General features: G+C 39.5%; 1 protein-coding gene across 1 annotated transcript in view; it reads right to left on the bottom strand.

The window, feature by feature from the left end:
* Positions 1-23,400, bottom strand: part of EML4 (EMAP like 4) — a 253,146-nt gene that overhangs the window by 226,159 nt on the left and 3,587 nt on the right. The window contains 1 exon segment of the mRNA XM_043511861.1: positions 23,067-23,157. Coding sequence (XP_043367796.1) covers positions 23,067-23,157 — 91 coding nt within the window.

Raw genomic sequence — 23,400 nt, 5'->3', positions numbered from 1 at the left:
GACACCAGTGAGTCTGATATTGGAAAGCTCCATCCGGTTTTGGTATCTACATTTCTAATAGGATGTTGGAAAAATGAAAAAAGTGCAGAAAAGAAACATTTTTTCTAGAGCTGTCAAAAATGTCACATAGTGAGAGACTTAAGGAGCTCAGTCTGTTTAGCTTATCAAAAAGAAATTCAAGAGGTGACAACTAGTGTGTATAAGTACTTTCACTGTGGGAAAAATACCAGGTACTAAAAGGGACTTCAAACTACAGCGAGAAAGGCATAACAAGAACCAATGGTTGGAAGTTAAAGCCAGACAAATTCAAATTAGAAACAAGGAACGATTTATTTATTTATTTATTTATTTAACAGCGAGCGTGATTAACCATTGCAAGGGAAGTGGTGGATTCTCCATCACTTGATGTTTTCATATCAAGACCGACTCCCTTTATGGACGATATGCTTTAGACAAACAAAGTTATTAGGTTCAATACAGGATTCAGTGGGTGAAATTCAATGCCCTGTGATATACAGGTCAGACTAGATGACCTCATAGCCCTTCTCGCTACAACCCATAATTCTATGAGTGTAGGTCAAAGACCGTACCCACCATATTCAACCAGGTACCCGCCATAACACCGTCAGCCTTACAAATACAATGTACAGACTATATGACCTTATCCATTCCACATATTTACAAGGTGAACACTCTTGCATAAAAACACTTGGAGGTCTACTGATGGAAAGCGTTCTATAAGAGCTTGGTATTTATTATTTTTATTAAATATTATTCTTAAGAATTTCAGAAAAATTGAGAAGTAGCTGAAAAACTTAAAGATCCATACTTATGTTTAAAGACATACCTTTATGGAGCAGAGAAAATTATACTCCCAAATGTCTTGGATTTTCAAAATGTTTAGGGCTTTCAAGCTACAACATTCTTAATGGGATTTTGTTTAAGTTCCTGTGTGTATACACACAGGCAGGCCTTATGATAAAGAGTTGTGGGGGTTTGGGGTTTTTTGTGGGGGGAGTGGGGGAGAAATAGAACTTAGGTGCAGTGAGGAAGACACAAATTGCACAATAGTTACCCTATTACGACCACAGTCTTATTACCATTACCTTCATTTTCCCCCTCTCTCTACACCTTTCTTTCCTGCTGTTTGCTACACTCCTGGTATGTCTATGGTAGAGTTTAACTCAAGTTAATTGACTGTTAATTAACTCAGGTTTCAGAGTAGCAGCCGTGTTAGTCTGTATTCGCAAAAAGAAAAGGAGTACTTGTGGCACCTTAGAGACTAACAAATTTATTAGAGCATAAGCTTTCGTGAGCTACAGCTTACTTCATCGGATGCATTTGGTGGAAAAAGTTATGCTCTAATAAATTTGCTAGTCTCTAAGGTGCCACAAGTACTCTTTTTGCTAATTAACTCAGACACTCTACAGCAGTGGCTGTCAACCTTTTACTTTACCCCTTTCAGGAGTCTGACTTGTCTTGCATGGCCCCAAGTTTCACCTCACTTAAAAACTACTTGCTTACAAAATCAGAAATAAAAATACAAATAAGTGTCATAACACACTATTTCTGAAAAATAGCTTACTATCTCATTTTATCATATGATTATAAAATAATTCAATTGGAATATAAATATTGTACTTACATTTTAGTGTATAGTATATAGAACAGTATAAACAAGTCATTGTCTGTTTGAAATTTTAGTTTGTACTGACTTCGCTAGTGCTTTTTATGTAGCCTGCTGTAAAACTAGGCAAAATATCTAGATGAGTTGATGTACTCCCTGGAAGACCTCTGGGTATCCCAGGGGTATTTATACGCCAGTGAGAACCACCGCTATACAGAGTCCTACAGTAAACTATAAAATTTGTGGAACAAATATTTGTTCAGTGTCCCGATGAGGATGCAAAAACGTTTTAGTTAACTCATAATTGACAAGCAATTAACTTGAATTAAAAGACACCTGGCTTGTTGCACCTTTTTTCAAATGAGACTAAGTTTTTTGGGACAGAGACCAGACCATATCTTTACCTCATGTTTGCACTACACAGTAGAGCCCAGACCATACCACTATACAAATAAATAACTTATTAATAATAATAATAATCATAATAATGATTATGCAATCCAAGTTTTCTAAGATCATTAACACTTGGATGGAGAAAAAGAAAAGTCTGTCAGTTGACAATCAGCCCTTCATTAAATGCAGTGAAGATAATGATTTCTCCTTATTGAGGAAGGCCTTTATAATTATTTGTATACTTCATTCATTGCATTAGACAGTATGTGAAGAAAACATGATCTTTCCTGCCTTCATGATCAGTAAAGTATGCTGCATTATACTATACCAGGAACTAGCATATTAACAAGGCAAGGCATCTGAACATTTCTAAATGAATGAGCCTATGATTCTGAGAATACTGATGGCTAACACTGGCAGTTTAAAGGCTAAAGTAAATTGCTAGAGGCCGAACAGCTATTTGAACAGCTGCTTCCAAGACACAGAAAATTAGTTCTAAAGGGTGGAAATCATTCAACATAGGCATCTGAACAGCCTAAGAAGGGTCATTAGAAAATTATCTGACATGATACAAAATGGTTCATGACAACCAGTGGCATGCAAAGAGAACACGGGAGGCATGCGGTGCACACCCAGATTTGACAAATGAAAGTATTTGCAGGGAAGGGTTGTGCTAGCCGTGCTGCATGCCACACAGTGACAGTAAGAGATTCAAGATCTGGCTTTATCCTGTCAGCACCACAAGGTTTGGGATAAGCTGTCAGAGAAAGCAACTAGGGAGGCAGGAACAGGACCTGAATCAGCAGTTAGAGCTAAGCAGCAATGAATAGAATCTATGGGATGCCATTTAGAGACAGCACTGACAGCCTCCCCATTTCACATTTTTTACTGTGTAATGTGTAACTGCCACCTAGTAATCCTGTGGTCATTACCAGCCATTCTGCAACAGCAATGCAAAGAATGTGCAACTGCAACGTTATGCACTGGGTCCTTGCCTGGCTGGCTGGAAGAAAAGAGGTTCTTGCCATTTTATGGGCTCCCCCTGCAACTGGTAGCAAAACAGAGGTGGAGTAAAGGTGGGAGGGAGTTGACCTGTATGGAGCAGAGAGGAGAAGAAAACAGATGGACCAGGTGAGTGTCTGGGGAGGATGGCTACTGCCCTTCCAACTGATGAGGAGATAGGGTGGGCATTTATACCCCTGTGCAGTCCTGGAGAAGCAAGGGTGGGCCACCAGACTCTCATCAATCACTGAGCAGCTGCTGCTGATAGGTGGCGGAGGACCTGCCACAGTTACAAGCACCACAGGGCACCACTATGCAGTGCCTGGGGTCAGGAGCCTCAGGGTGACCAGCAGAGTCCCAGTGAGGACAAGCTGAAATTACCTCAGGATCACAACAGATCTCTCTTCCCCATCCCACCCCCCAAATCCATATGTGGGAGTATGTGCGGTGGACAGGGGGGAAGGAGGAGGGGAAGCCCAGAGCAGGAAGGGCAAATGGCTCCTTGCAGAGGCAGAGGTCTGATCAGGCTCCCCATACCACTGGACTGTGAGTGGGTCCCATTGGGTGGCAGGCTGGGTTCAACATACCACAGAACAGTGAGTGGGAGGGTCATTAGGGACAAGTCAGTACATCGGGACATTAGTACGGAAGCACCCGGGTGAGAGGCGCACTACGACTGGCTACACTTTTCCTGCCACAGAGCTGTGTGGTCCCTTCTGAGGGGAGGGGAAGAGGTTAGCTGACTGGGCTCTCCCCACCACAAAAGAGCTGGGAGGGGCAGGAAGGAGAACCGGGGAGATACAGGGATAGTCCCAGAATTTGGAATTTCTTATCTGGGATTCCCCAAGTCTTAGAGTCCACACATTAAGGGGTCAGAAAGCAACCCTGTGGGCACGCTGCAAGCTACCCAGCGGTGCGGGACCAGGGGGCCGGAAGCCACCAGCAGAGCATGGGTCTCCCCAGCAGGCACAATGTTACAGATCAGACACCTTATGTCCAACTCAGAGAAGCAATTTAGTGTCAGGGGCCAAAGGCCATTGAGACAATTGCCGCTGAGAGGATGGGACATGCTATATGGTGAGGTAACTGACACTGGGGAAACTGACACACAACTTGGCCACATTCATCCTAAGACCCCAGCCAAAACTGGGGGATGGGGGGCAGGAGGGGCGGGCAAAATTGGGGAAACTGAGGCACAGCTCAGGTTGGCTGAAGCCAAGCTCCCTGCAGATACTGAGAACCAAAATTGGGGAAATGCAGGCACAGTTCAGAGTGGCTGCCAGTGGAAACTGGAGAACCAAGTTTGTGGAAATTGAGGCATGACCCCAGGGCAGCGGTGGCAAAGACTTCAGTGGAAATTGGGGAAATAGATACAGACCAGTGTTGCTGTAGTTAAGACCCCAGCCAAGACCAGGTAGGTGAGACAGCATCCAAGGTATATGCAGCAACCAGAAGGCTGCAGCCTATGGCAGGGCACAACCCTGGGTAGTGGTGGGCACCTCAGTCAAGAGACCCTGACTCACAGCACACACTGAGGCTGGACAGAGAAAAGAAGTTGTGCATCAGCCCAAAAGACGGGAGATGGTTTCCTCATAAACATGCAGCCCAGGGGTAGACACAACCCCCCAAAAAGCATACCATAGCAAGGGACGAGGGAGGTACAAGTCCCTTCCCCACCTGATGTGGCATAACTGGGTAACATACAACATTTTACTTAAAACCAGCTTTGCACCTGGTTTGGCCACCTGGATGCAATTTTTGTTTTGCAGCAAGTGTGGATTCAAACGAAAATACAAGCCTGTCGACTTCATTGCACACTGGCTGGTAGGTTAGGAGTACTGCCAGCAAAGTGAAATACAAAAAGCCCACTCACCGACACTAGCCCCGCTTGTTTGGAGACAAGTTAGAGACAGGCAAGTAGGTATTCTATTAGGGATTCTAGTCCCTGACAGGATCATGGCACCCAGAATTTCTTTGTATGCACTACAAGCATGGACATTTTCAATTTCACACCCCAGGTGATGCCCCTGGGATGGGTGTTTTACACTTGGCAGCCTTCTCAGTCATGGCCAGTCTCAACTTATTCAGGGAAAATTAAGAGATAGAGGTTATCAAGTGCTAGACAATCTCTTAGTCCCTCCAATAGGATTTCTGTGAAGGAAAGGATGAGGCGCCAGAGTCCGACCTGAAAGTTGAGCTCTGCTCAGTGGATCTGGGATGGGATAGGAGCATAAGCCAGTGGGAGCTCTTTCCCATCCTAACGATGCTGACTACCTACGAGAATGAAGTCAGGGTGAGAGAGGCGATTCAGGAAGGAGTCTGTGTTGGTGCTGGTCAGTTCTTCAAGTTACTTAACGTACGATGTGGATGGAATTTCAGAGCAGATGAAGGGAACCAGCAAGGAGCCTATTTGAGTGGTGTAGTGATACCTCAGGAAGCCTGGTTCTTTATTGACTATTTTGTCTTAATGCAAAGCAAACAGCACCTTGAATGTATATTGCGGAGGGGGCGGGGAATTTACTCTGCTTCACTATCACAGTTAACAAGGGGGTCGACCAGGAAGGTTTAGATAAGGCTTTAGAATTTGAGGATCTGCAGGAGAGATTCATAGATACTAAGGTCAGAAGGGACCATTCTGATCATCTAGTCTGACCTCCTGCACAACGCAGGCCACAGAATCTCACCCACCCACTCCTGCGAAAAACCTCACCTATGTCTGAGCTACTGAAGTCCTCAAATCGTGATTTAAAGACTTCAAGGAGCAGAGAATCCTCCAGCAAGTGACCCGTGACCCATGCTACAGAGGAAGGCGAAAAACCTCCAGGGCCTCTTCCAATCTGCCCTGGAGGAAAATTCCTTCCCGACCCCAAATATGGCGATCAGTAAAACCCTGAACATATGGATAATGTGGAGATGTTTGCCTTTTCACAAGGTGGTTACTTCCTTAGTGTGACATGCATTTGTTTACAGTGAATCAAAAAGCATATCCAACGTTTGATGCACAGCAAGGCCTCTTCCTCTGGTAACCATCTGATAGTTTGAGAAGAATATATTGTAAGGGTGGGAAACACACATTCCCAGATTCCTGCCCCCAAGTTTTGCACACATGTCCATTATCATGTTCATTGTATAAGGATGCTAAATAACTTTACTGATGCTTTCTTGCTGTGTAAATGGAAAATGGGCCCTTTAGATAGTTCCCTGCCTTGGACTAAAATGTATGTAGAGTACATACAGAACACAAATAATTAAAATCTTCAATATTTTCATAGCAAGTAAAATTCACAACAGGCAGACTGGACATCATCTTTCACAAATCATCATTAAATTGGTATTTTTGCACGGAGGTCATACTGTAATGGAAATTGGTGCTAATCAAAACAAAACCTGAGTTTCTGATCTGAGGTAGGGTTCAACCGTAACAATTCAAGGGCCAATATCGCCCCAGCATAACTAAGTTGAAGCAGAGCACATGAACAGTAGCGATTTCTAAAATATTATCTCTGTTTACTCTATTTTTTATTCTAAAAAACAAATGCAAATTAGACTATTTTATAGGTTGGTCATTTGCCAAAATTTAGGTCTTAGATCATATTCATCTAACATTAGTCAACTACTTCTAATATCACTTCTGTTTTTAAACTCTTCTTCTACCAGTTAATCATCATAACTGTGGAAGTGATTTTAAGTTTCATTATAGGGAAAACTTATCTGCAACATCTTTTGCATGTGATATGAAAGATGCTGACTGTTTAAAAAAGTCTTGCAAAGGCATCAAAAAGATTTTAAACAAATAACTTTCCCAGAATGCACTACACAATGATCAAGAACCAACTACCTTGAAAGCTAACAACAAAGAACATATTTGTACAATTAAATTAAATCATAAACACTTGAAAATGGCGGCTTATAATATAATGAAAGGGTTTAATGCCACAATACAGACACATAGCTTCAATGATCCAATGAAAGAACACACAAAAATTGCAAAATAATTATAAGGAGTTACAAAGGCACTTTCTGTGTACAGCTTAAAATGTGTGATTAGTAGAATGAAAAAAAATTGTTGTAAATTAGTTCTGAATTATAAAGGGCAAATGCTGTCATAGTGCAAGTCTATCATGAACATCTAAAGGCAGAGTTCAATCCCAAAAAAGGAGTTTTGGAAACACCAATTTAGCTTGAAAACAAGAACAGTTTTGCTTCCTGAGACCTATTTTATTATGTTTGTTTATATCAACTTCCAACACAATTGAAGATTTTAGGGCAAGAGTGAGAGACCCCTTCTAAACAATGAAACCCATACATATTTTTTAGTTCTCCCTTCAGCAAAAAAGAGTCCTGTACATATCTTTATGTTACATAATATTATATACTGGCAGCATGCTGTGTATGCATGTTGCAAGGAAACAAACTCATATAAATTTCCCTTTGTCATTTTATCTATAGTTCTGAAGATGTCCCTCTATGTTCTATAAAAAGAAAGCAGCAAACATTGTCAATGCACATTAGACTCAGTGTCAGCATCTGCAAGAACAGCACTAATAGGGAACCCAAAATCCATTTACCTGCAAATGTAGCTGCTTAAGCATAAAAAACTTTTGAGATTCTACAGTATCACAATTGACAAATCTAACACTCCAAAAGTCTAAAGATAGCTATGCATTAAATGAGAACAGCTTCCTTTGATTGGTAAACTCACTACAGATGTATAAATAGGGGACAAAAATTTCTAACATACAAGGAAAACCAAAAGTATTTAAATAATTTAGAAAATTAAAAGCCTCTTAAATCTGAAGCTGACTTAAATTAACTTCTTTATAGGGACTGCACATGAATTGCCTTTTCATACTGAAGTCATGATAAAGATCTCTCACAGACAACCGTAACAAAAATAAAACAAAAACAAACAAACAAACAAACAAACAAACATACATCACAATTTGAGATACACTTCTGGATTATTATATCAACAGGTTTCTGCCTATTATCTATGCCTATAATTGTATGAACAGCCTCAGGAAAAGTTTTAATTTACAAAATTAAAAATAAAAAAAAAACAGCTTTTGGTAAGAAAATATAGCACCAAAAATTAAATTTTTCAAATTTTCCGATGGAAACAGACATCTCACCACTAGCAGTAACTGAAAACTGCTGAACACTGAAGCAAAAGCTTTAACAAATGTTCATATTAAATTGAAAATATGAAAGATTTGTCATGAAGGACTATGCTGGCTCCATACAGCTAATCTGGTACCCATTCCTAAAGCCGTATACGAAGGTGTTATCTACACAACAGAGTTTTGTTGGCAAAAGGCAGCTTTGGTGGCAAAACAGTGGAGGTGTACACACTGCAATGTCACTTTTGGTGACAAAACTGCCCTGTTTTTGCGATAAAATAAAACCACTTTTCTCTGTTTATTCCTCTCTTTTCTCCTTGTACTTTAATATACACTCACTTCAGACACCTTGAAGATGTGCACATCCGTGCACCTATAAAACACTATGCATGTAAACTGTGGATCTAGCCAGGTGGATAAACAGCCACCAGGAAAGAATAAAAACAGTCCTTCATGCCACCCTAAGGGCTCTTTTCTAACAGTTTTCAGAGTGCAGCATTCAATAATGTTTTATGGCCAGAATTCAAACAGGAAAACTAAGGACTAAAACCTTAACCAATGCTGACTAGGTATGAAGTCTCCTCCCATCCACGCCTGTCCCCCCAGGTATCACCCCAAATATTTAATAAGCAGCAACATTTCTGGTCTGGATAAGGAGTTCTGTTCAATCCTCCTCAACCACAAGCACTATGGACACCATGAGATGTTTTAAGGATGGGGAACAGCAGGTTGAAAAGCAGGCAGGAAAATATGGAGGATTATTAGACAATGACAGGGATGCATAGGATGCCTCACTCCAGGAGGAAGGGGTGGGAAGATACACGGGGTGTAATCCTGACGCCATTAACCTCAACATGGACAGAATTTTACCCACAAACTTTTATATTGATATTTAAACAGAAGTTGGTGGTAATTTTCTCAGTCTCATACTTAAAAACTGCCAAAGCTTAAGAAAAAATTTGACTTTCCAGCATTCAATGTCTCAGTCAGAGCGCCTGGACCAAATACAAAACTGGCATGAAATGTAGTTATCCTCCCATTCTGAATTTATGGTAAAATTTCAAGGGGAAAAAATACCTCATTTAAACCTGCTCTCTTTCTTCATAGCTGGGTTTCTTCCTCCCAGTTATGTTCGTTTTACTATTCTCACACAAGGTAATACTTCTGGGGCTTAGTGCATACACATGCTACAACTGTTTCTGGGCAATACTGTCCCACAAATTTCCCCTCTGCTGTAACTCATTATCTGTAATTTACTTTTGCCTAGAAGCCCTATTTAAAATTAGAGTATCCATTATCTAAAAGCACTGTACGTACACATAGGAAGAGAGTTCTTGTCACTTTCGTAACTGCGTAACTCTGAAAACATTACTATGTATACACCAATTTAAAAAAAAAAAACTAAACACAAACAGTGCTACACAGCTAATAATTTTTTTCCAATAGAGATGTTTCACTACTTAAGTATCTGACAGTTGAAACCTATCACAAAAAGTTTCCACCAACCATTCCTCTGGGTTTTTCTTTTTCAAAATACACAAATTCGATCTTGAGTTCATCATTACAACTTAAGTCACACACACACACACAGAAAAGTTCTAAATGCTGCTGAAAACTCACTTCATTTGATGTAAAATTAACCACTATTAGCATCCTTGCTCCAAAAAAAACCAGAGAGTGAGCATCTGTTTAAACATTGCCCTACTACGCATGCCACTGGCAGTTTATTTCAATAGTAGAACAATGTAAATTTACTAGAATGCTTCAGATGAAGCATTATTTTCGGGATTTCACAATGTGCACAGGTGTAACCAAGACTAAATCAGAAAAATCTGCAATAAATTCAGATTAGAATACTGAGTTCATAGAGCAAATGAAAGGATTTTGCTCTAGGTGAGTTTGCACCAGAGTTACCCTGGTAACATTTCTTTACTGATACCAGCAGAAATGCTATTTGGATCTACATGAAATCAGGTGGTAGATCATAAATGTGCGTATTACCTTTCAGATTTGCTAGCATCCCCATTGTTCCATAAGAACCCTCACCTGGCCTTTCAGTGGTCCCGTTTCAGAAGAACAATCACAGTCTGATCTATAGCTTAGTAAAAAGCTCCTACCTACCCCTGGTATTGCCTCTCTCAATGTCCGAGTTCATATTTTTCCCCAAGGCACCCACTAATAAATGCCCCAATTACAGTTCTGAGACATTTTCAGGTTGCCTAAAGAAAATATTTTGTTGTCAATTTTGCAAGAAAAAGAGGTGCAAAATAATACAGTAAGTAGAAACAAACATGTCACATTAATACTATGCAAAGCATTGCTAGACTGGCACTTAACCTCAGTGACAAATCAGAGCTTAAAGTTCAACTCTACTCTGAAAACTGAGTATGTAAAAATTGCATCTTAACTGAACCTTAATGGTTCTGATCAAGAATTCAGAACCATATCTACTTACTTGAGTGACGACAACAACAACTTTTTACGCATTAGCCCTGCAGAGCTAAGCTTCAATGAGCCGAATTCTATTCCTTCTTGTGCATCAAAGTTTTTACTTAATTCCAGTTACACCTGTGCAAACCTACTGAAGATAGTTTGGAATTACTGAGGGCTATATCTGGACTTTATTAATGGTGATAATAAACAAGATAGAAGGAGCCATGCTTGACTCTCAGAACTGAGTCTCATTTTTCAGGGATGGAAGTAATATAATTTTAAATTGAGCATTTTTTATATGGCACTCATTGAGACACAAAACATTGGACCCAATGATGCCAATTTTACAGGGTCATTTTGATAGCAGAACCACACTTTAAGATCCTTTAAAAAAAATCATCCATAACAGAAGAGTCTGGGTCATACCCACAGCTCCAGTATTGTCCAAGCTACATGCCCAGAAAGGTATGCAACAGCATAATCAGAGCTCTCCTTTCTTACAGCCTGATTATGGCTGGGTTCTAGCAAATGTTAATCTAAATTAGCTTGTGGTATTAAATTATCACATCCTCACCACCAGACCAAAATAGGCATTTTCTTTATTACGTTTGATCATTAGAAGACATTTCTAGGTGAATACTATGTTTCTAAATAAAGAAATATCCAAGCAAAATTCCCTGGGGATATCGGACTCCTCTAATCTACACCAATGTCCCTTTTCTTTTCTTTCCCTAGCCTTGCACATATAATCAGTGTTATACATTTGTTGGCTGAAGTCTCCAAAAAAGTTATTGAGTACTTCATTACAATGCAAATAGGCATTTTGCAGACAACACAGCTCAAAATAAAAACTTACATCCAATAAGATAACAAATAACAGTTATTCGCATCCTCAAAACATTTATGCTATCAATTTTTATATGAAAAGCAACACACTGCAAAATGAATTGCTTGAGTGTAATGATTTTAAAATTTATTACACTACCACTACTAAATAATTTTCAACTGGGAAAAAATTATATATTATATACAAAGACCCTTCCTCATGTTTTGAATGAGATAATTAATTACTAATTGTTTCTAAGACGATGACATCACATTTAGATCTGTGCAAATCCCAGTTTGGCTCCAAATGGTTTTATGATTTTTTCCCTCAGAACTGGTTTGCATGGGAAAGATTCAGGTCACATTTTAATCTCAAAGAGAAACCACTGTCCAAATTTATTATTCTGCATTGTCTGTGGAGTCTCACATGAAATCATGCGGGTTCACACAAGTTTGTTGATAAAATTCACATAAACAGGCTAGACTTCTCTGAGGCACTGTATTTGAGAGCCTGATGCGTTTACCGGAAGTTAGACAACATTGTGTTCAAAGACCATGATGTGGGGCTATAACTACAGAACTCCTATGACAGCAACCCCCCCTAACACTAGTGTAAGAAAAGAAAAGAAAAGAAAAGAAAAGAAAAGAAAAGAAAAGTACTTGTGGCACCTTAGAGACTAACAAATTTATTTTAGCTTAAGCTTTCGAAAGCTTTTCTTTTTGCAAATACAGACTAACACAGCTGCTACTCTCAAACCTGACAAAAGAAAAGGTGTCCTTTACACACGAGTGGGACACCCACACCATATAATCATTGAATTTTGTGGTTGTGTTCCATGTCTGTTCACTAAGTAGACCCTTTACTCCCATGATACTAATACAGCTATTATGAGACTTGTACTTGACCCTCCCAGTTAGCTGTGCTAGATGGAGAGGATACACAACAGCATCATGATGAAACATTTTACAGAGAGCTGGGTAAGTTAGATCAGGCTTTTTTTTTTTTTTTTAAAGGAACTATGGGTTTTGTTTGTGTGTTTTTTTTTAAAGAAGCTTAAACATTTAGTTTTGGTTTTTACTGGCGTAAGGTTTAGCTCTTCACTTTAAAAAAAAATCACGAGCAAAAGCAAAAAGCAAACAAGCTCTTGAAGTTATTTTCTTTAAAAAGCCATCCTAGGAGTTTCTTTAAAAACTAAATGAAATTAAGAAAATAAATCAGTTTACTTAAATTACCCATCTTCCCCTGTAAAGTGCTGCAGAACTAATAATACTATGCATCTGTACAGGACAGCACCACCTACTCTAAGGATCTTAAAGCACTCTATGAACATAAACAAACTTAGCCTCACAACACTCCTGTGAGGTGAGTTTATATTATTACCTGTTTTTATCAAATGGAGAACTGAAGCATTATGACGTTAAACCAAAGACACCCTGAGTCTATTCAACTTTCTGAGACAAGATCAGCTCACCAATAGCAAGTGGAAGCCTTTCCCTAGTTAGCATGGAAGCCTACGCCAACTATTGCTGCAGAACTTCAGCTTCCAAGTTATTGGTTGTGAAGAGAAACACGAACCATTTTTAAAAATCAGTGCAGTCTCCCTAAGTCTGCAGATATCTAGTTTCAGTGACCCTGCTGCTGCTGCTCATACCTTTGCTTCGCTGCTGCAGAGCAGAATGAAAAATAGGTTTCACAGCAGCAACAAAAGCCTGATGACTCATAGCAATACCCACCCAGTCCCACTCCTGGGATTGCTAGGACCACTGACATCATTAGCCACACTCCACCTCCAGCCACCCTCTCTTGCCCTCCCACCCCATTAGCTCAGCACCTGCAACGAAGCTATGCTGGCTTCTTGCCTCATCTTCTCTTCACCCCAATTCCCCCTGCCCAGCACATCATTATTCAGTGCCCATAATTTGGCCCACAGGCTAAACCCTCTGCTGCAGCAGCATTTTTGTGTGGGGCTTATGCTCTACCTACAAAACAAAGACAATTAATATTTTACACTTGGAACAAGATAAGCATGAATATTGTCCTGAGGCACTACTTTTTTTTAAACCTTCCTTCATAATAAATATTTTTCTTTTAGAAAACAGCTAAATACATCCTGCATTTCTCAGAAACCCAGTGAAAATGGCTCTGCTAACCCCTCCTGATGGCTCAGCCTAAGAGGGTCCCAGGATAGATACCATGCAACTTTTTACACTAAATAAAGCTATAGCTTGAAATGCATCTGCATACAGCAGCTCCAGAACATTTGTGGTATGCAGATAAAGAATAAACAGTTTGCATCCAGTCTGGTTGAAAAGCTTGCAGACCAAAAAAAAAAAAATCTTAGCAAACGACTGCCAGTTGGCAGATTAAATTCATATCCAGGCAGGATTTTGAGCACAATTTAGGTTCAAGTCAGCTCTAATTTCTGTAAATTCATCAAAGCCTAAAATAATTTATTCCATTAAAAAGGTATTAAAAAAAGAATGAAGTTTATTATAAAGATGTTTTAAATTAAAAACATTTCACTGCCCTTAAGAAAAAAAAAAAGGTTTACTTGGTAAAGATGAGTCTCTGCAGCCTAAAGCAACTGCAATAATGCATTATTAATTTAATGTGCAGAAATTACAAAGATCCTATTTATGTAAGAAATACTATCAAGTCTAAACAAGCTCAATAAATGGCTTTAATACTCAGGGTTTTTAATGTGAAGAAAAAATAAGCAAACTCTACAAAGCTCTCAAGCAGATTTTTTACATTTGCAAAATGAAGGACTATTTCTCCACTCCTGCCCCCACTCATATATGGTATATACCCTCACTCATACATTAGAAATTCAGTCCAGAAATTCTGGGAGACCAAGATAAACAAATTATAGTCATGATCCTGCTGCAATCAGATCTGTGCACACACTTTCACAGATATGAATCCGATTAAAGGATTGGGGACTACATTTGTGACATTTAAATCTTATTTTAAGCAAGTTACTAGTCACAGACACAAACTTTTTAAGATTTCTAAACCTTTAGAGCATCAGGGGAAACAATCAATTTCCTAAACACAATCTACATTCCAACTGTGTTTACTACCAAAAAGCTTAAATATTTAAAACAAAAATTCCTGACGAGTTCTGTTTTATTGGGTTTACATATTCTTTTTCAGAAATTCTAATACGGATTAAATTAATATGGTGGGTTTTGTTTAACTTGTGCACTAGAGTCTAAAAACCAAGAGGACAGCTCTAGGTATAGTATTTGTTAGTAAACCGCTGCTGGGAAATTGCCAACAGGAGCTCACAGCTCCCTTTTCTAGCTTTGTCTTATAACTATAATTGCAATAGGGACTGGATTTTTTATTTCTTATTCATATGCCATTAGAATTTACTGTATTCTCTACTAAATCATAATTTTAAAGGGACACCTTTTGGATTAAAAAAAAACAAAAAAAGACAGCAGTAGGAAGCACTAACTTTCCATTGGGTATCTCCCACCCAGCTCCTGAAATACAAGTTGGGGGGGAAAATCATATAAATTGTAGAAGTTATTATTTAACTTTCTGAAACAAAAAAAGACACAGACATCCATAAGTTTTACTACATTCAAATGAAAAGTTTAATCTTGCTGTTCTCATTTTTTAAGTTTCCAATAGTATTCCCATTGCTCCCCTTTAAAAAGAAGAAATATACGAAAGGGTTTCATCAAAGCTCCAGTTCGTATTCTTAAAGTGTTTTTTCTGAGATTCTTATAAGTTACATAGTAATAAATGGCAAAAAGACTTACCAACCTATAAAATGGTCTTTTGCTCTAGAGGGAACCCACACATATAAATTTAGCAATGATCTCAGGATTATATTTTGTCTCGAAGTATTCTTTCACCACAAGTGGGTCACACCAAACATATGCAAGAAATGTAAAATTCCAGCCATCTCTTCTTCTGTTCTACATGGTCAGATCCCAAAATCTACCACTTCTGGGAAGGAATTTAATCAGATGTAGCATGGATATTTCAGTGCACAATTTCATGTTAGCCCAAGGTTTGACTATTACACATAAAACCAAGAGGTAATTTAAGATACGTATTAGAATTATAATGCATGTGGTTAATTCTTGGACTCTGTACCCAGCCTAGAAAACTGAATTGCTTATATTAGAAACCACTGACCTTATCCATGCCATCAGTTTTTAAACAGAACTCTCAACTGAAATCAATGTGGTGTTCCAGTTAACCATATGTTCATTGAAAGTTGACTTGTACTCAACAAGAAATCTCTGCAGATCAGTGGAATCTTGCTCCATGCCTACCAAAGGAGAAAATAAAGCTTTGATCTCCCATCCTCAGTGGAAATGAAGGCAGATTAGGAAAATCTTAGCCCATCTGACTTAATCATTATTTTGTATGTTTGAGATTTTCAGTTTAGTAATACATGCACATACTTCTACTGCTCTGCCGTTAATTAAAAGTACATACTGTACACACACCTTTTAAAGCAAATCTCCTAGAAGTCAAATTTGCAGTGACCATGGAAGAAATGAAGCTAGATAGAACTTGGGTGCAGTGCAGATCACCAACTGAGGAGAACGTACTAGAATTCCTACTTGCTGCTTCAACAAACAGTAGCACAGCCCTGGAAAGTAAAACTGAGCAAAAAGACAAATCAGACCTGGTCTCCAAATGTCAGAGTAATCGGGGAACCAACCAATGAGTAAGGAAGTCCAAAACATAGCTATATTTAGCATACAAATTCTATGGCAATAAGTAGGAAAGAAGAAAGACCCACTGTCTAGAAAAAGAGCTACTGCATCCGACTAATAAAGATTAATTGGTTTGAAGAGGCTTAGAAGGAATATTGTTACATTCACTGACGGCACATAGCATAAGCTGCTATTACAACCAGCCAAAAAGAGAAAAATCTTAAATATAAAAAGGGGTGGAGGAGTAGAATAGAAAGGCTTCATGTTCCCAGACTTAGATTTCAGGCCTGGGTTTATAGCTTTCTCCCTTTTCTCCTTTTGAAATACTGCTTTTGTAGCTGACTTGATTTCAGACACATGCACCACTTCTGCTAGTAATGACAGGTTTCAGAGTAGCAGCCGTGTTAGTCTGTATTCGCAAAAAGAAAAGGAGTACTTGTGGCACCTTAGAGACTAACAAATTTATTAGAACATAAGCTTTCGTGAGCGAAGTGAGCTGTAGCTCACAAAAGCTTATGCTCTAATAAATTTGTTAGTCTCTAAGGTGCCACAAGTACTCCTTTTCTTTCTGCTAGTAATGACTCCCTGCACTACCAGCAGCATCCGATAGCCTGTCTAAGAATGATACCTTTTATCAGAATGCCCACCTCTAGGTTTCTTAAAAGTGATCTATGAATCCAAAGTGAAAAACAGCAGCATTCACATAGTTACCACCTTGCTACAGAGTACTCTTTCCCTTAGTAAGTACCAGAAAATGCACTCTACATTGGAATTCTATGATGCCTTAAAAACAAAACAAACTAATAAAATTACAATGTGACACTACATTTTTTCACTACACAAGCTGTTACATAGAGTGACTAATGCAGAGACAATAAAACTGGATGAATGGTAGCGTAATTTAACCTAGTAATTAACTGGTATTATGATTTCTAATTTATTTGCATTTGGCGATATGTTAATAAATCATAACTGAAGTTTTGAAAACCTAGCTGTTTATTTGGTGATTCTAATCCGCTCTTTCCTAAACAAACTTACTTTCAAAACCAGTATCCCTGCTAGCAACAATTCACATTAGATGAAGTACATGGACCTTCATACTCACCAGCATGCCACATGCTCTAAATTAAGCTCATTTTAACACTTTCTCTGCAGTATGTTAGGAGTAGGTACACAGGAAGTATGTCCTTAACACCCTTGTAGGCATGATACTGCTCTTATTAAGAGAAAGGATTAGAAAGGACCTGATGCAAGTGAGAGAAAAAAAATCTTCAGTGACTGCTCCAAGCCACACTAGGAAGAGAAACTGAATTTCTTTTGCATAACAACGACTACCGCTAGGGGTCTCACTATAGGTTACCAGCAGCATAATGGAAACAATGTACATTTTAACAAATGCAATAGAGAGTTGTTATTGCAGTATGTTCTCTTAATTTTCTCTTATATACAAGATGATGTACAACCTCAATGAATTTTTTTTTAATTATTATGTCTTTGAATCTAGGTCTTTCCAGAGAATTAAATCCAACACATAGTTATGCTCAAATCAAAAAGTATTGGGCTAGGGAGTAAGAAACTGACTTTAAGTAGAACAGTAATTCTCCGGAGTGTTCCAGAGGTTAAGTACTCTTCTAAAGAAAATATAAAACAACCAGACTTGGGGGTTTTTTAAAACAGAAGTTTTTACTTGCCAGCCATTCCCAACACTGCATATTTTCTGCATAAAAGGTCATTTTTGCAACATACAGTCATTTTCTCAGTTGTTTGACATACTGAAGGATGGCTGCTTCCAGCCAATTAATTCCTATTTTAACAAGATGGACTACCTCAGGGTGTCAAAAAGCCACCAACTGTCTCCTTTATCAGCGTGACTGACAGCTGCTGGTACCAATCAAGTTAACCTTTCTATGTCAAGCCATAATCCTGTTCTGTCCAGGTTTTCATTGTTCAGGAAGGGACAACTCGTTAGCTCCTGAGAATAGGATGGATTGATTCCTCAAACAAAGGCCCAGCAAATGAGCTATATCAGCAGTTCTCAAACTGTGGGTCGGAATCCCAAAGTGGGTTGCGACTCCATTTTAATGATCTCGCCAGGGCTGGCTTAGATTTGCTGGGGCTCAGGGCTGAAGCCCAACCCCCTCCGCTCAGGGCCGAAACCGAAGCCCGAGGGACTCAGCCCTGGGCGGCTGGGCTCAGGTTACAGGCCCCCGGATGGGATTGAAGCCCTTGGGCTCCAGCTTTGATCCCTTCCTCGCCCAAGGCAGTGGAGCTCGGTCTTTGGCTCCCCCACCTGGGGAAGTGGGAATCAGGCAGACTCAAGCTTCGATCCTCCTCCTGGGGTCATGTAGTAATTTTTGTTGTCAGAAGGGGGTCACAGTAAAATGAAGTTTGAGAACCCCTCAGGTAAATTGAACTTATTACTAGTACCAACAATAAAATTGCTAGCATACCAACACACTCACTTCAGAGGCCTAGAAAGGGGAACATCAAAAAGGTAGTAATTTCTGCCTCCATACACCTGCCCAAATAGATGGTGAACAACCTTTGCTGTAGCTACTCACTTAGTTCTACTCATTTTCCACCATACTCAGCCCATAACAGAATGATAACGCACATTCTTCTAACATTACCTTCACTAAGAGAGAGCACAGGGAGTCAGTGACCATTTCCAAGGGGGGAAGTGACCATTTCCATGGATAGCACTTCTCAAATCTAGCAGCTTATTCCAGAGCATCTGCTAGTTTAGCTTAGCCCAGCCCAAGATGGCCTTTAGTGCAGCCAGGTACACCAGACCCTTGCTCTTCTAAATCAACAAAAGGAGCATATCTTTCGTAAACAGCTATGTAGACTAGGAAGGGCTGGCAGCAGACAATTAAATATCAAGATTTTCCAGTCATCTTATATGGCATAGGGAATGTGGGAAGAAAGAACAAAAAAGGATGAATTTGAGCAGCAAATATTTGGCAGCTAACTCCAGTGTATAATGCTATCACCCATTTCTACTATTTAGTGACAATATGCCGTAGGAGTACAGATATCCAGATTCCATGCACATATTATGGCCCTTCACATCACTTTCTCATGAATTTCTCCAATTCTCACAAACAGTAATGGTTCTCCTTCCTTCTTGTTCCCCTGAAAGATACATTTGTGTTCACCTATTAGGTTTAACACCACATTACTTATTCTTTTGGTTTGCTTTTCAAGGGACTGATTTAATCTCTTTGTCAAAATATTTCCAATCTTTCAGTGAAGAGTTCATTGACGCTTCAGGGCACAGAACACCATTCAAGAGCTAGAATTAATAAGAATGTGAAAATTCTTCATTTTATTTTTATAGGATACCATTCTGTCAAAGCCTCCTTTGTTGGAGGGATCTTGTTGAAGGGTTTTATACCATATTGTTATAACATGCTACAGATATTTCTGGGTCATAAACAACCCAGTCCTGGATTATTCATCAGGCCCAACTGCAAGACAATTAAATCCAAAATGCTTTGAAGTTCTGGCAGAGAAGAAAAAAAGGACTTCAGTATTCTATTCTATAAGGAAATCAATAATTGCCTCAACTGTGGAAGTTAATTTGTAATATATGGATTTTTTACTCATGTTCAGTAATACACTCTCTTGTATGTTACGTACAATGTTGTATTTATCCAGATCTCAACAATAATTTTTAAAATTACATATAAAAATGTGTTTCTTTGATCTGTTTATTCTCATAAAAGTTTCAACAAGAAAGCCAAAAGAAAATAGCTGAGTAAAGTCTTTTCAACTTCAAGAGACATGTTAGAAAGTAGTTCTGCCTGTGCTAGAGGGCACAATCTTTAATAACTTTTTGCCTTCCAGATAATAACGACAGGCCCCATTATTAACAGGACAACTAGCTCTGCAGCAAGCATGCTTGGCTGGTAGAATTCACACGCACGCGCGCGCGCGCACACACACACACACACACACACACACACACACACACACACACAGTCTAGCTAAAGTACTTTTACTCACAGAAATCTAAGTAAATTTCTATACTCTACCCAAATTGAGTAAATTTATGGCCTTCCTGAGACAGAAAGCTACTAACATATACTGTTTTGATGTTAATATACATATAATTGGGTTTGGATTACCAGCAAGTGCAACAAACAAACAATCTGAGTCACACACACTCACACAAAAATACGCAGCATGACCCAAATGAAAAACAGGATAGTTATATAAAGCATGATACTTCAAAACGAAGAAAGGACATTCTCAGAATTTTTAAACCAAAGCCTAGAAAACAGCTGTAGGTCAATGCTCACTATAAAAAAAAAAATAAAAATCAAAGACCAATATACAATGGATGTAAGATCACATTATTTGCAATTAAAAAGTAGGCATGTTGAACTGTCTTCAGTCCTCATTAAATGTTAATAAAATCATAATCACTGTTTCCTGACCAAACAATGGTACAAATGAAGGACCAAATCCGGCCCCTTACTCATGCAAGCAAGCCTTACTCATGCAAGTGAGGCTAATAGGACTACCCACATGGCTAAGGATTATTCATGAAAATAAGATGCTGCAGGATCTGACTGTAGTAGAATTAATGCCTCACGAACACCAGTGTCCATATAGCAAAATGGCACTTTTAAAACCTCTTTCACATACATTTTATTTCCTGACATAAAAAAAAAAAAAATAGCTTTAGGCATGCTGAGGTGGGATGGCTAGCACTTCATGTGTTTATACAGTACTGATACTCTTTGAAATGCTGATCAACTTCACCACTGGGGTAAAGATGCTTATAAATATTAACTGTATTATATTTGCATGTGTCACCCAGAGGCACAATTTTTCCTGTTAAAAATGGAAACAGAACCCTTATAATTTCATCATGTGTCACTTTTTGATCACAAGGCATAAAATGACCGTGACAATTATTCAAGAAGGAATACAGTATAAGGCAGAGAGTCAAATTCAAAATAGCATACTGTTCATTATGGTTACCAGTTTGATCAAGCCAGATGCCCAAAATGCCAGAATAGCCATTTCAAAAATCTAAAAGGTCATAATCACACTCAAAAGCATTTAAATAAGTAACTTTTTCTAGAAAATTGAGAAGGATTTTCTAATGATATGGATTTCACGGTAGGACTGTAGAATTGAACTAAAAATCTAATCTTTATAGGGAGAGACCTATCATACCACAAAAGGTAGATTTTCAGGAGTCCTCCCTATCACAGCTTTTGTTATGGAATAGATGCAACTGCAGTGAAAAACAACAAACTGTGTGTTTAGGTACTGCAAATGGACTTTTATATGGCATTATGAACAAAAAAAAGTTGAAAATATTTATATATTATTGTTATTTGCACTTTTTCACCCTTAAAGGTGTTGATAATATGTACTGTTGAAAAAAATATTAAATAAACTGTCCTGAGTTGCCACATTTTTGAATAAAATCCAAGTATATTCTATAGCTAGAAACATACACAATACTTATTCTAAGACTTTTAGAATACTAACAACTTAAAAAGAACACACATTTGTGAAGCTATTTTACCTTTTATTGTTACATGTAACTCTTAAGAGGATGCATGACTGTGAGAAATAAGGGGAAAAAATCGTATTTTGACAGTTCTTTGTGTATATTCAGTGGACCAGATTCTCAATTTGCATAAATTGTTGTAGCTCAGTTGAACTCAATGGAGCTATGACAGTTTATACCAGCCAAAGGTCCCACCAAGCGTTTCTCCGCTAAGTCATATGGGACCCAATCCTGTAAATGTACTTTACCCAGGCACAGGATCCTTCTGCATAGTGCTTATTGCAGAATTAGGATCTTGCTCAGTTTCCTCTGAGTGGGTCTTCCACACAGCACAAAGGGGTGGGGGGAGGGGGAATTAACATGAAAACGTTACTGTAAAACCACAAAAAATGGTAGAGGAAGAACAATGGGGCAAGCCTACCTGAAACTATTTTTAACCCCTTGCATGAAACTGACCAGATTTCAAGTTGGTATCTCTTTAAAGAGCGAAGTGTATTCTCACACACATAACCTAATCCAACATTTTCTTCTTTCAGTGGCTGACCTATCCACCTTAATTTGACCATGATTGCAACGTGAAAGATATTTTACTCAATAAAACATTATTTCCTGAGAAACTTTCTAGTTCCCTTTATTTTGCAAGAAACACAACTAAAGGGCTGGTCACACGTGGGTCAAATTTAGGCATTCAGAATGTATGCAGTTAACCCTAAAAATTGCTAACTGAGAGAGCTTCACAATACTTCAGGCTCTAAGGTGCCACAAGTACTCCTTTTCTTTTTGACAATACTTTTCTGATCACCATCCAACAAATGAGAGTCCTGGCGGCTGTAACTCTCAGATTTCGAGTACCAGAGGGGTAGCCGTGTTAGTCTGGATCTGTAAAGGCGGCAAAGAGTCCTGTGGCACCTTATACACTAACAGGCGTATCGGAGCGTGAGCTTTCGTGGGTGGCTACCCACTTTCTCAGATTTTGCACACTTCTAGGCACTGTTCCCAAGGAGAGCTGTGTGGGAAACAGAACCCGGTATAAACATAGAATGAAAGGCAGGTTTATGAAATTCAGGACTGAAAACATGGATTTGGGCACAATCTGGGGACGGCTACAATAGTGAGCGGGAGGTTCCCCCAGGTTTCTGAATGAAGCGGCTCCCCTCCCACCCCATGCTATTCCCTGACATTAAATCATGCCCCAGCTCCCAGGGGAGCTCCCGCCCTGCCTGGACGCTGTGGCTGGCAAAGAAGCGGTTAAGCAGGCGGCGACCCAAGCGCGGGGAAGGCAACCCACACGCCACCCCGGCCACCCCGCCGGCAGCTTTCGCTCCTTCCCCTCCCCTCGCTGGCGCAGCTCCCCGCACACCCGGCCCGCACGCCCGGCTTGCACCCAGCCAACAACTAACCCCCCCCCCCCCCCGCGCCCGAAACGTTGTGCGGAGCTTGGTTCCACCTGCGTGTTTCTGCCCGCCGAGGATTTTAAGCGGATTCGTGACTGTGCAAATGGGAACAGAGATCTCGGGAGGATCTTTGCTTGACAGCTGCTAACGTACAAAACAACAACAACAACACAACCACCACCAAAAAAAAACAACAACAAAAAAAAAAAACCCTAACACCCTAAAGTCAAGCCCGCACTCCCCTACCCACCCCCGCACTCAGGCAGCACGTGGGGCCTGAAGGAGACTCTTGCACTTGCTAAAGTCTACCCCGGGGGGGGGGGGGGGGAGGATCGCCCACAAGGGCAGCTTTACAGCTCCACCGCTGGGGGGGGGGGGCGCCCTCCC

Source organism: Dermochelys coriacea, chromosome 3 (genome assembly GCF_009764565.3).
Source record: "Dermochelys coriacea isolate rDerCor1 chromosome 3, rDerCor1.pri.v4, whole genome shotgun sequence".
In the NCBI taxonomy this organism is placed as follows: domain Eukaryota; kingdom Metazoa; phylum Chordata; order Testudines; family Dermochelyidae; genus Dermochelys; species Dermochelys coriacea.
The sequence above is the reverse complement of the archived record's forward strand: the minus strand, read 5'-3'. Positions and strand labels throughout refer to the sequence as shown.